General features: G+C 39.7%; 1 protein-coding gene and 1 long non-coding RNA gene across 5 annotated transcripts in view; one reads left to right on the forward strand and one right to left on the reverse strand.

Annotated features, from left to right (window-relative positions):
- Positions 1–6,646, forward strand: part of PTN (pleiotrophin) — a 96,753-nt gene extending 90,107 nt beyond the window's left edge. Inside the window, exon 5 of one of the 2 annotated variants that reach the window (XM_027101801.1) lies at positions 5,901–6,646. In XM_027101801.1, the coding sequence (XP_026957602.1) occupies positions 5,901–5,953 (53 nt within the window). In that variant the 3' untranslated portion in view covers positions 5,954–6,646. Of the gene's footprint in view, positions 1–5,897 lie in introns of both variants that reach the window. The other variant, XM_027101800.1, reaches the window with a different exon arrangement.
- Positions 1–14,310, reverse strand: part of LOC113618054 (uncharacterized) — a 36,602-nt gene extending 22,292 nt beyond the window's left edge. For all 3 annotated transcript variants that reach the window (XR_003431867.1, XR_003431866.1, XR_003431865.1), the window contains exons 1-3: positions 12,730–14,310; positions 9,392–9,418; positions 5,255–5,371 (exon numbers count right to left, since the gene is read on the reverse strand). This is a non-coding gene — a long non-coding RNA (uncharacterized LOC113618054). The remainder of the gene's footprint in view (positions 1–5,254; positions 5,372–9,391; positions 9,419–12,729) is intronic.
- Between the last annotated feature and the right edge of the window lie 228 nt (positions 14,311–14,538).

Genomic DNA, 14,538 nt, shown 5'->3' on the forward strand with positions numbered 1-14,538 from the left:
GAGAGAGAGAGAGAGAGAGAGAGAGAGAGAGGGAGGGAGAGAGAGACGTGGATTTAATTATATCACTCTATTCTAGCTTCTAGAGTTCTGCAAAGTAGCTGGGAGGCGTGGGACGGAGTTAGGGCCAGCAGTATCACCAAGCATGACAGCACATACATACCCCGAGTCTCTAACACGGGTATCAGATTTGCGTGCTATTGTACCCGCAAATATACGGGCATAATCATAACCTACATTCCCAAAGCTACCTATGTAAAATCACACATTGTTTGAAGAGTTTCACTCGTTTTAGCTATATTTGCCTCTCTTCAATGTTATTTAGCACTTAAAAACCTTTTTTTTTGGCCAAAGCTGAAAAAGACAAAATTTAGCAGCCGAAAGCGAATGCAAACACACACACACACATGCGTGTGCGCATACATACACACACACGCACAGAGCTTTTTGTTTTCCTTCTGTAACTATCTACAAGTGAGAAAGCCCTGGATTAAAGGATGTACAGATGAAGCAACTCTGATTCCTTTCTTCAGTGATCTTCTCTCTTGTGAATTCAGAGGAAAAATCCACAAAAATGTTCCGTTGTTTTTACATTTTCAAACACATGAATAGGTGTAGCTGATACATAAGGACAATGTGAATGTGCTGAGCTCAAAAGAGGGGTTTGACCTGGTGACTCTCTACCTGGTACACACATGCACATAGGTCAGATCAGGGAGTAACCCCATCACACTCATGTCTCCTGTATAAAGGAAGCACGTCCTAGAGATGATTCCTTCCTAGATGGGTTGGAGAAGCCAATAGTTATCCCAACGTTTTCCTTCAAAGAAAAGGAAACGGAGAGACAAGAGGGAAAGAGGCTGAAAAGAGGAGTCTCTGGGTGAAGGGAGAAGGGCTTCATCTACTGATCCAGCGAGAGTTGCTTTGGAAAATAACTGACATGCTTAGGGACTTTTACTAAGCTTGCTTTAGGTGGTTGACGGAATAATTTCCTCACCTCCACGAAATCTTCCGTTAGGTCCACATTAACTCACTGCTGTTCTCATGGCTGAACTTGCTGTTTGGAGGCTGTGCAGTTAAGTGCCGAGTCACCTCTCCAAGTAAATGGGGGCAGAACAGAGGTTCCTCAGAGTCCAGACGTATTTTGTTTGTGTCTAGGCACAGATGTATACTATTTTTTATGCACATCTACTTGATGTCAGAAAGCAAACATGTGTAGAAGGGCAGATAATTGGGAGGGAGTTGTAGGTATTGTTATGAAGTAGAATTGATGAGCAAAAAGGAAGGTGGGCAGTGAGGGAAGGAACAGCTGTCAGCACGTGGGCAGCACTGAGTAGCAGCCGCATGCAGGTGGATATGTATGTATAGAGGTAGGTATGTATTCCATACATAATCCTAGAAGTAAATGCATCGGGTCCCTAAAAGAGGAAATGAAGCGAGTGACATTACAGAATAAGAAATCGAAGAGGAAACAACAAATCATGACACAGATGCTGGACCGAACCATATCTGAGAATAATATCTTAAGAACAAAAATCTAACAGATTATGCTTTTGATTTTTAAATATATAGAAATTTCTTCCTGTATCGTGCCACTTAGTATCGGGAAGTTTAATGAATGGTGCCGTGCCGGGAAGCCAAGCCATCTAGTGCCTGGGTCCCTGGTGGGTCACTGAGCTGTGTGCATTTACAATTCAGCAAGCCTTGTTATCAGTTCTGAGACACAGCTGGCATGGCGCAAGGAATTAGATATTTCCAGGTGACTAGGCAGCTAATTCTTAAATACAGGTGAGTTCCTTTAAATAGGTTCATGAAGCATTAAAAGGGTGTTGGTGGTCTCCAGATTTTGGACTGACTTACATTGCGATGTTACTGTTTGTCAGTAATCGGATCCCTTTCCTTCGCTCAGTTTTCATGATTTATTGGATGAGTCGCCGCAGGTCAGCTCTAGGGTTTTCCACGGCGCGCCTCCCGCTGTCCCTGTCTGCTGCTAATCTTGACCTCTGAACCTTCAGTGCCCGTTTCTGAGTGTTCATAGCTTCCTCATATAGGAATTCTACCTCTTAGAAGGTACAGATCTCTTTTTCCTAGTCTAATCAGTAGTTCCTCCCATCGATTTAATGACCCAAAGCCATTTTATTTGAGTCAGTGGCAAAGAGAGGTTGACTCAGTTAAAATTCAAGCGCCCCTCAAATCTTTTCATCTCTTCATTTTCTTTTTATGTTTTCTGTCTACCCCATAGGTCATGTGAAAGAAAGAAATCAAACCAAGACATTCTCCTCAGAAAATGAGATTAGCTTATCCCAGAATTTTCAACTCTTCTGCTTCATAGAATAACATTTCCTCTCAGGGTGTTCAAAAAAATCTTTAAACTGATGTCTTTCAATGCTCACTCACAACCTTATTTCTTCCATATTTCCCTAATATTGGATATGGGAGTGGGTGTTTACTTGTACCATCCACATGGCAATCCTATTTCTGAAAGGGCCTGTGAATAGATGGAAAAGAGATGATGCATCCTGTTTGATTATTTGCCTTTTGAGAACGAGTTTGCTGTGATCGACTCATATAGGTTGCTGATAAAAATTTAAACTGGTACTTCCTTTCAAGAAAGAAATATGCCAGTATATACCTAGAGCTTTAAAAACATTCTGCCCTTTGATCAAGTAGATCCTCTTCTAATAATTTATACTAAGGCAGAATTTTAACATACAATGATTTGTCTGTAAAAGCACACATTGCACCATTATTCATAATAACAGAAAGTGGGGACACGCCAACTGAGCAGCAAAAGAAGAAAGGTTACAAAAAATAAGGGTGGGCATGTCATAAAGGAATACTACTTGGTCATGTTTCAAAGTATATGCAGTGGCATGAAAACAAATACAGTAGAACTTTTCGTATAATATACTTTATCAACTGTCAGTATGTTCCTAGTTTAAACTATATACTACATATATTTATAGAAAGGAAACATAAATAGAACCTGTTGCTAAAAGTGTTATCTCTATATTGTGAAACCATGGGTAATTTCTTTACCATATGTTTCTTTATTTTCTATATAAGCTGGTATTACTTTTTTTTTTTTTTTTTTTAATTGCGGTACGTGGGCCTCTCACTGTTGTGGCCTCTCCCATTGCGGAGCACAGGTTCCGGACGCGCAGGCCCAGCGGCCATGGCTCACCGGCCCAGCCGCTCCGCGGCATGTGGGATCTTCCCGGACCGGGGCACGAACCCGTGTCCCCTGCATCGGCAGGCGGACTCTCAACCACTGCGCCGCCAGGGAAGCCCTAAGTTCTTTGTTGATCATAGATTCCATGATACTATTTAAAAACCCTCATGTAGACAGGATAAAGCTTGAGAGGATATTCACAAGTTTTTTAGACCGCAGAGACAAGTAGTGACAAAGCTCATTTTGTTTGTCAGTAAAATGTACGTAAAAGTCACAATGTGAGAAATCAAATTGACCTTATGCAAATACAAACTTCCTTCTTTCCACTACCTTTTACTGGGACTCCTCATTTTTCTATTTATATTGAACCCAGAGTGGACTTAAGGTGTGTAGTGTGTCAAAGGAATGCCATGATGACTTGTCAGTTGCATCAAAAAAATAAATTGATTGATATTATGCAGATTATATGGCAATTGGTTGATTTCTTGGTATTTAGCAAGTTGTTAATTGATGAATATAAAATAAATGTCAGGCTCAGGTAACAGAGAGAGGATATGCTCTTGCCTTTACCAAGGAGAACTGAGGACAGATTCCCATTCCCAAAGTGTTCCCTGAAATGAACAACCTACATTAGTCAGATCAAATAGTGTTCAATATTCAGAATAACTTTAAGTGTTAGGAAATAAAATTCTACAAACACCTGATTGGTATGGGATCCATTTACTTACATATGAAATAGGGACATGCTAGCCAAAATATGCAAATTATTGCCCCAAACATCCACTCTACTGGAGAGCTAGAGGATTATAAATTACTGAGGCTTCCCCAGTAAGGGATCTGGAGAAAATCAGACAAGGGAAATCAAAGTTATATTTCAGTTGTCATCTTAGATTATTCCCTGAGGATGCCATTTTAATATACAGCTGTTACTTCAAATGTCAACCAAAGAGTGGGAATTATTAAATGTTCAGACATTATTTGTCCAGAAATTGAAGAGAAAACCTTCTTTGACCTTAGAGCTATCTTTAAACTTGGAGGTTCTGGTCATCTCACCTTTAATAGGTTAAAAAAAGGGAGACTTTTATGATGACAAGTAAAAATAGAAAGAATAAAAAATTGTTACTTCAGTATGGAGAGGGGAAAATGTGAGGATACACATGAACAAAATGAATGCTTGTGAGCAGCAATTTAGCAAAAGTTTAGCAACTCCTGACCTAGTTGTGTATGTTGCACCCTTGAAGCTTGAGTAAATGAAGTTTAGGACAGTTACTTTGTACAGAAATACTACTTCATCTAATATATGATGGACTTTGGAACTTATCTGAAGAGCTGGTAAGAATGGAAAAAGCTCAAGCTCTATTTAAGTATAAGCTGGGTTTTGTACACCATTTGTGGTTGGTGTCATGTCCCCTCTCATCATAAGCCTTATGACCCTCTTGGACACATGCCCTATGATCTGATGAACAAAGCCCTAATCCCTACTGGCCACTGTTTGCGTCCTGATATTCCTCTGTTGCTTAGCACATTCAATAACCTGCTCAGTGCACATGTCTCGGTGATGACAAAGAGTACTAATCTTACAGAGAAATTACCTCCTGTTCTTAGTCTATTATCACACTAATGATGACTGCTTACCTTTATTTGCACATGTCATTGTGCCATGTTCTGTTCTCAGTGGATTTTATACAACTCATTGAATTTGGATATGAACCCTACGAAGTGGTACTATTCATATGCCCGTTCACAAGTGAGGAACCTGAGACACAGATACACAAATTAACTTTCTCAGAGTCTTATAGTAACTAGTGATGGAGCCAGAATTTAAACTCCAGCAGTCTGGCTCCAGCCCCAAATCCATACATTTCTGCCACTATTGTGGACCAAACGGAGGAAGTATTTTAGCAACATTTAGCAGTATCCTTTCACTCGCTAGCCTGGTGATGCTGACCATTCTTATCTTTGGAGCCAAAGCTGACATGTCCTATTCTATACTGTATTCTCCTGTGCTTAGGAAAAGGGAGATGGCAGATGACTGAATGGCAAATGATAAAGTCTTTTGATTTAAATCCTCATAGTTTTACTCACCTGGTTTAGTCCAGGTTGGTACATTCCACTTGCTTCATCCAAGGCTAGGAGTCTCTGTAGTGTCAAAGCTCCATGTTTGGTGGGTTCAAAGGTGGTCCTTCGTATATGAATAGCTGGCTAAATGTATAAACAGAGGGCAAATCAGGAGTGGAAGCACTTTGAAAATGTTTGTCAGTAAAGAATGCTTATCAACTCTCCATGGAAAGGGAATGTGGGAAGTGAGGGGCTAAGAAATCATTTGTAGCTCTCCATTGAGCAGTGACCTGGCTTATTCTCTCAGAGATGCTGGCTGTGTTTGTATTTTCTAAGTAGGAACCCCAGACAGTATGTTCTTTATCAAATGGGGGCAACCAGTAAGATAACAGGCATTTATATGTGTTCACACAGGGAGGTAAGCTGTATTACTCCTGCCTATGCTCATAGGCATTCTCCTGGCAAAAGCACAAAAGCAGACACACACACACACACACACACACACACACACACACACACACACACACACACACACACACACACACACACACGTACTTTTTCTATGTATCTAATCATTTCATTCCTGGCCATTTACAAGACAAGTGGCTCCCTCCCTCATAGCTTACTAATGCAATGCTTTTTCTTCTCTTTCTTTTATTTTTAATCACAGCAGAATCTAAGAAGAAGAAAAAGGAAGGCAAGAAACAGGAGAAGATGCTGGACTAAAAGACGCCACCTTCCGTGGACCATGAAAAGGACATCAGCAAACAGGATCAGTTAACTATTGCATTTATATCTACTGTAGGCTTTTTATTCAAAAATTATCTATAGCTTAAGTACACAATAGGCAGAAACAAAAAGAAAAGAAAAATTTTGTAGTAGCTTTTTTTAAAATGTATACCATAGTACAACTAGGGCTTATAATAAAGGACTATAATCCTATCTAGAAGGTTGACTTATAGTACATGATAAGTGATAGAAAACTGAGGTAAGTTTTTTGAAGTTATGTGATATTTTACATTTTAAATCTTTTTTTACATTTTTTTTTCTTTTGGCAGCAATTTCAATGTTATGACCATGTAAACTACTTCTCTTGTTAGGTAATTTTTTCACCTAGACTTTTTTTTCCCAATTGAGAAAAATGTCTACTAAACAAAGCAGCAATAAAATATGATCATCCTATATGAGGAAAATATCTTTTTTTCTGCCAATGGATTTAAAAAAAAATTTAGTCAGCAAAATGAGGGGAGCGGGGTCAGAGCATGTCCTAGTTCAATGTTGACTTGTTTAAAAAGAAAAGCATTAAAACATGAAATTATTTTGCTTTGGCAGAAATATTTGTTTTCTTGATGAAATTATTTTTCCATCTGAGGAAAAAAAAAAGACTAGGAAAATAAATCAAGGTGATGCTGAAAAAAAGATGCTTTTGTGTGCAATAATTTGATATTGTAACCCTTCTCCCTTTGTCACCTACACTCACCCATCCGACCTGTTAGCAGTGAGAATTGATCATACAAGCTAATTAAATCACTCTTGGGCACAAATGTTATATAGATGTAGCTGTAGATGTAGCTCTGTAACTATATATACATTCTAACTTTCTATCAGTATATAGTAGGTTAGACTGGTGCTACTGAATGAAACAAAAGTTCCAAAGTAGTCTAGTGTTTGGAAGAACAGAAAAATGCTCTTCTTCTATTGAATAAGTTTGGGCTTGCAGAGTCCAAATCAGTAACACCAGGCAAAATGGTAGCCTGTACTTGGTTTCTATAAGCCAATAATTCTTACTGTATTATCTATTATGTAAGTGCCACGGACTGTCTGTACAACTAACTCCCTTATCTGCTGAGCTCTGAACACAGTTTTTAAGTAAATATTATAAGTCTGTGTTTCCATTATTCAGAGAAATAACCTCTCAGAAGTCAGCTGGGATTAGCCTCAAAGTATTTCTCTTGAAAAAGTCGCCTCTAATTTTAAAGCGATAAGACTCAATGAACAAACACTTATCTACCAAGATAACTGTAAGTCCACTTTCAGAAATGATGGTTTCAATACCTTGGGCTAACCATAAAATAATTACAAACTGGTCTAATGATGCAGCCGAAGTGTCTTCAAAGCTGTAGTATTTTTGCCATCTGGTCAAAGACTCCATGCTTGAGCTAGGCATGTTGGAAGGGTCCATATCTCCCCACTAAGTCAAAGCCAACTGCCAGTGGGGAGCAGAAAAAGGGATGGGCTTCTGGGCACATACATGGAACAGTTTATAGACCGGTGCTTAATAAAAGCAGAGTACCTTGTAAAGTGCAAATGCAGTTCTTTTAAAAGTGAACCTTAATAGGAGAAAAGTACTCATGGGGATGGATGGAGGAGGTGAAAGGAAGGCATTATCTTGACTGGGATTTTTTTGACAGCAAAGACCCTATAAGAATAGGGATGGTGGGAAAGCCTACAGCACATTTTGTCAGCCTCTCACCTAATATTGCTCCTCCATCATCATTCAGCCAAAACAGCAGCCCATGAATCAGTAATGAGCTGAGGTGAACTAGAACAAAACCTCCCAAAGGAAAAAATGGTGCTGTAAATAACCGTGGCATTCCCCCTTTTTTCAGGACATGGCAGGAAGCCAGGGGTTCTCTGCTGTGTGGAGGATGATCCCTAACACGTCACATAATAACTCCCTGATCCTCTGTGAAAGCAAGGCTTGGAATGCTAATCTCCACTGCATAGGGTATGAAATTAAACTTAAATTCTCAAGAATTATTCTACCCCAGCCCCAGCTTTAAACATCTTGCTAAATCTCACTGAAGTCTTGAAAATATAAATACAAAGGATAGACTCCAAAAATCACTGACTCTCACAAATAGGAAAAAAAAGACCATCTTCAGTATTTCATAGAGTGTTCCACCAACTCTCTCCGCCCAGTCGATCTGAGTTTTATGAACTTATTTACCCTAGTGTTCTTTAAGCCTGGAGGAAGGAAAAGGAAATGGAAACAAATCAGCTGTGTTTCCTTAAACAACCTTAGACTGAAGACAAGGTTTCCTTCCAATCATCAAGAACAATCCTTCAGTTACCAGACATGTCCTTATTCAATTCAGTGACTATAGCCTCCACACCTGGACTCGGGTAGACTTCCTAATTTATCCTGATTGTATGAATCCTATCACACTATATTCCTAGAGTGACATCATAATGTCTTGTTAACTTTGTAGGAGCAGAACTCCAAATAGAATTTAATGAATGCTCTGAATAGTTATCAAATTCTACTAAACTGTGTGAGTATATAAAAAAAAAAAACAACTAAAAATTTCATTTGTGGGTCCTTGACCATAAGAAGCCTTATCTGAGGAAAGAAAAGTTACAGTCCTCTACCCATTGAGAAAACAGATATTTCTTTAGGAATAAGAGATACATACTTCCTTCCATAATATGTAATACTTAGTTCCATATTTCTGAAAGTCTTGTTTCACAACTTCTTTAAATGAAAAACAAAGGTAAATATGCCTTAGGATTCACTGGATGAGGCAATATAAAATACTGTCTTTCACAAACTGAATTATTTTAAAATAGTTCTCAAACATAAAAATTCAAATTTTATCAACATTTAGTCATGGGATTTTCTAATAGAGTGAAGCAAAGGGCTTTCTTCACATTAATCTTCTCCCCAAAATAATAAGGTAGATCAGCATCCTTGGATGTGGAATATCAAAGCATTCAATCTCTCTCTCTTTTTTTTTTCTGGCTTGCTTTTAATTTAATTAGTTGAAACCCTTAAGCTTTTAAAAGTGGAATCAATCAGAAAGGGAGAGCTCAGAGAATAATGTCCCAACCCCTCTCATGTAAATCCAAATTTTAGATTCTCCTTTGGAGTAAAACAGGCTCTTCACTGTCTACAAGTTTACTTCTGAGTTACAAAAATTCTCTTCATGTTTTTCCCTATTTTACCATGTTTTTCTCCTATATTCCCCTATTCAATCTGGGCTGCCAGAGGACACTTTTTCCCTTGTATCTGGAAATTTAAGCAGCAGACAGTAACTGCTCCAGGTTTGTCAAATAGATGCATTTTCAAACTACTTTTCAAAGAAGATATAGAGTCTTGGAATATATTTACACAAGGGGTAAGGTGCATAATGTTATTCTGAGCATTCAACAAGTAATACCTACCTCAAACTTATGTGGACTCTAATTCCCCTAGAAATAAAAGATATGGAACATTTTAATCAGAGAAAAACATACCATGATCTTAGAAATCTACTCCCTCCCGCACTGTTTCTTGTCTTCCCAATCTTTCAATTTTCCAAATAAGGCACCAAAAGTAAAGTAAATGTTCATCCCTGTTTGGGTCACAAGTAAAATCATGTAATTCAAGAATATTTCAACACAAAGGAATGCAAACTGACATGTGTTTCTTTTTTGGATTTAAAAAGAGAAATAAAGAACAATTAGCTTTCAATGTCTAATTTCTGTAATGTAATTTTTTTAAAGGACAAAACCTTAACCAGCAGAACATTTTTTGATATATTTATGTATATATCCATTACAACTACTATATTAAGTTATTCATGGTGTTGGCTAAGGAGTTTATATATCTAGGTTATTGCCACATATTTTCTTTCGTTCTTTGGAAACGTGCATGGAAGCCATATAATTTATATTAGAGAATGACAGCATGGAAAATCCTGACATCATATCCCTGAACTCCTGGGAATGGAGGGATGCCTTACAGTGTATACAGATATAGTGATTGAGTCCATATACTCAACTTGCTCTTAGTGGAGATACAAATGTTACATAAAATACACTAGTCACAGAGAATCATTTTTCCCTCTGTCTTTTGATTGTCAGATCCATCAAATATAGGAGAAAGAAATCTTCAAGTACCTCAGTTTCTGAGATTCTTGGAGAATTACATGAATACCTCAGTTATTATAAATGACCAACAGATTGACATGTTTGCAATAAATGATATAAGTTTTAGACTCCTAAGTCCAAACTTGTATGCTTTTAAGGTAATAATTAAACTTTTTACCAATTTATTTAGAGATATGCCAACCTGCTATCTCTTGGCAAGGAGGAAGGGAGAGTTATTAGTGATCTATTCTGGGATGTGGTCAGGAGGAAAGTGGGCAAGTTGTGTATAACTGCTCTGATCAAGAATTTCTGGAATCTCTGAATTCCCTCCCTCTGTGTTAAGCTAAACAATATTTGGCCATCTAATGTAGTTTTCTATTGGCAGCGTCTGGTTTAGGTTTGTATTAATTAAGTTAGGCAACTTAACCAGTGCTGGAAAATTGAATTCAGACTTTCTAGCGAATGCATCCTTATCAAGAAATTTGACCATATCCAAAGTGGGATTCCATTCTCCTAGGAAGTGCATCTCTGAAGTCTGTCTGAACAAATGTTAATTCTATAACAATTATATTGATTAATAGAGATTAATTCCTAAAAATCTCTTTGAATACATTTTCCCTTCCAAATTGTGATTATCTATTTCATCCCATAGGCTCTGTCTAGTTTAAATTCATTAACTAATTTATGCTTCCTTGCATTCGAAATGTTTATAAAGAGCTCAGCACAGTTATAGGTGCCAGGGATGCAGCAAAGGACAAAATGGGCCCCGCCCCCCAACCCCTGTTTTCACCGAATTTACACTCTTGCTGGGGACACAGACAATGAACACAGTGAATAATGTTTTGGTTACATATCGCATAACAAACCACCCAGTGCCTTAAAACAACAATGATTTTATCATCTCCTGACTCTCCTGGTGGGCTGACTGGACTCATCTGGACGGTGCTTTTGTTCCGTGGGATGTTAGCTTCAAGGGCTGGGACGTCCACCATGGCTCTCTCACATGTCTGACTTCTTAGTGGAAATAGCTGGAGAACCGGACTCAAGTGGGACACTGGAGGGCTGAGCCTCTCAGTTTCTCCGTGTAGTCCAAGGACTCACTCTTTCCACACAGCATTGTCTCTTTCTACAGAGTCTGCCCAGCAGAATAACCAGCCTTTTCACAGGGCAGCACAGAGCTCTCCAAAGTACAAAGTTGGAAGCTGCCACTCCCTGTTAAGGCTTAAGCCTGGAACTGGCTTAGCACCGTTTCTGCCACATTCTCTTGGTTCAGATGAGTCACAGAGCCGCCCCAGATTCTAGCGGAGGGGAACTACCCGAGGGAGTGAATCCCAAGAGGCAGGGTTCACTGGGGGCCGTGTCTGGGGACAAAGCACACAAAGAAGCAAAATATATAGCAGATGTGGGGTAAGTGCGAGAGAGAAAAATAAAATACCAAAGGGCAATAGAATATCGGGCAAGTGCTGCAATTTCGAATACAGTGGTCAGAGGAAGCCTCCAGGAGAAGGTGACATTCAAGCCAGCAAAAGTCTGAAGGAGGTGAGGGAGAAGTCAGGCGGCTATTGTCATCGGGAGGAGGGAGCTACAGGCAGAGACAGCAGCGAGGGCAGTGAGTGCAAAGCCCTGAGGTCGGAGCTCCCTGCACATCCGAGGCAGAGCAGGGAGGCTGTGAATGAAGTAAGCAAAGGATAAAGGAGTAAGAGATCAGGAGGGTAAGGGGACACGACGTCAGCACCAAGGAGCTTTGGCGCCAGAGGAATCATTTTATTTCTCTGGTGGGAGACACCGCTTCCTCAGTCACTGGGTGGGGCGGGGCGGGGGGTGGGCAGACTGGGAATGTTGGCAAGCCCTTTGGTGGCTCAGGCTTCTTCAGGATCAAAGGTTTACTAGTATAACTGGTGAACAGCTCATATCCCATTTTTTCCCTCAAGATTTATGCAAGATACGTGGCAACGTTCTCAATTGCCCTGATCCAATGGAACAAGCTGGATGATCCAACTCTGAGTTTGGTTTTCATCAAGCTCAGTCCCATGACAACTAGTAAAAAGAGATGCTTGGGGCATGGTGACAAGAAGACTCTGGATTTTAGTCCATGCCTCAAAGTGAAAATTTTAACATGTGAGCTCACAATTCCCTCAGTTTCATTTATCCAGGTCTATTGCAAAAGCCAACAGTTCCTAGAAGTTTCACCCACAGTGTTCCAGGCAGCCCAGTGAATGACCTTATTTCCTAGCTCTCCACTATATGCCATGAACTTTTAATTTCCCATCTTAGAATTTTAATGTCAGCCCCATTGCTTTTTATGACATTTTAGCTTGATAATTAATTCCACATACACCAATCATCTCTGGGCCGGACAGTGGCGGGGGCGGGGGGTGCACTGTGCCCTGTTCCACACCTAACAATCTCCCCTATGCTTTTGTGCTCATTTCTGCATCATTTAGTGGTCTTTGGTTACAAGCAATAGAAACTACTATTCTTAAACTGAAGCGTGTGTGTGTGTGTGTGTGTGTGTTTGTGTGTGTGTGTGTGCAAGGGAATTTCCTGAAAGGATATTGAGTAGCTCGAAGAACTGAATGGAAGAATTTAGGGAAGGATAGAGGATCAGAGGAACATTAAGATAAAGACACAAATACCCAACAGTTACTCACAGGCCTCAGTTCCAATCATTTTTGGTCCCTCTCTGCCCTTGCATTCTCGGGACACGCCTCCTGGGAAGGAAACTCTGGGTGGCCTAACTTGGGCCATGTGGCACTCCTCTTGTCAGAAGTCCATTGTCTTCTGATTGGTAGCCCACCAGAATCACATGGAAATGAAGTAGAGAAAGTCTTCAAAGAAGGGCACACTTGTCAGAAATAAAAAGGAAATATTAAAAATGAAGCATTCAAATAATAAATATTTTAATCATTTATTTTAATGATGTTGAATATTAAAAATACTAGGAAATAAGCATTGACATGGGTTGGAACCATATTGCACAGAAATTTGAATGCAAAGGAAAGGGTCTTGTTAGGTGACAAAGTGTTGTTGGTATTTTTTAGTAGAAGACTGAAGTGAGAAACGGTGTCTACACTTGACGAATTTTAGTGTGTCGCCTGGAAGTGGTTTATAAGATACATTTGAGTAGTGAAGCACTTAAGATGGGGAGACAATTGAGGAAGCTGTTGGAATTTTCCAGCTGAGAAATGATGAACGCCATTTGCATCTGTCATGCATTTTGCCTCTGGCGACCCAGTCATTTTTTCTCTGGATTGTTTCTTTTTCTCTTCTATCACTGTTGCCTTATTATTTTCTTTGTGATCCAAGGAGATCTGACTTAGTAACACATTCCGCTTCATGCTTTGGGAGCCTAATGCCACACAGAGTAGATATCTCAGAGAGTAAAGCCGATTTAGAGAGCTGACCAGTTGTCATAAACTTCCTGGTTCTCTGCCTTCAAAGCCCTCCATTTCTATTAGCATAAATCGGGTCACCTTGACTGGCAGACTTAGTCCCAATATAGGCTTGGTGAACCCTCCTCTCCTTAGTTATTTAAGTTGATCTGATTCAATAATAAGAAATCCGTCGTCAAGCCAATCTTGCTTTCCTGTGCTCAACTTGTGTCCAGGTGTAAGAAACTTCCACTTTATTACCCTTTTCTACCATGTCCTTAATTAAATTCCTTGTAGTCAACCTAGTATTCTTACCCTTATAAGACTGGGCTCTGTTTTCCTCTCTCAATCCCCTGCCCTAACCACACCACCACCATCCAGGTATAGTCCTTTTCTGAACCTCTTCCACATCCTGACAGACTCATCTGATGCAAGTCAAATTTCCAGGTCAGGGTATATATTCATATTTTGATTGATCTTAGAGTGTTTGTTGCCATGTTCCCCGGGCAACATTTCAGCAAACATTTCACTTTTTCCTGGACTTCTCTGATGCTAGCCTCTTGCCAACCTGTGGCCTACATCTCTGTCTTCTGGATGCCGAGTGCTGGATTCTGTCTGCTGGGTTGGACTTTCCTCCTACCAGCTGCAACTTTGTCTCCTACCCCATCACCTTCTTTTCCTTTCCTTCCTTTCAGCAGCTCCCATTCATGTGTGGGGAGCTCTGCTTTTATATTTAAGCCCTTCTGAATCTCCCTACCTGCTTGAAGTTATCCCCTTCATCTCCAGGTATATGCTGAAATAGGGAATTCATTTAAATGGAAGAGAAATGGACAAAAGAGAGAGTAAAGAAAACAATATGAAAGGGTGACGTAAAAATTCTTTATCTTACCTACATGTACACTAATAGGGACTGTGCTAGATATCAATTACATGAGAATTCTAGAGAGAGCTAATAGATGGAATTGTTTACCTGGAGACTGCTGGAGAACTGATTTGATAGAGAAAGGGGTGAGGAACGCTAAAACCAAAATACTAATTCTAATGTGGGGGTTCTTAATGTTTTTTGTTCCATGAGCTCCTTTGGCAGCC

Source organism: Aethalodelphis obliquidens, unplaced genomic scaffold, assembly GCF_003676395.1.
Source record: "Aethalodelphis obliquidens isolate GAN/ISIS:26980383/991018 unplaced genomic scaffold, ASM367639v1 scaffold5, whole genome shotgun sequence".
Lineage (NCBI taxonomy): Eukaryota > Metazoa > Chordata > Mammalia > Artiodactyla > Delphinidae > Aethalodelphis > Aethalodelphis obliquidens.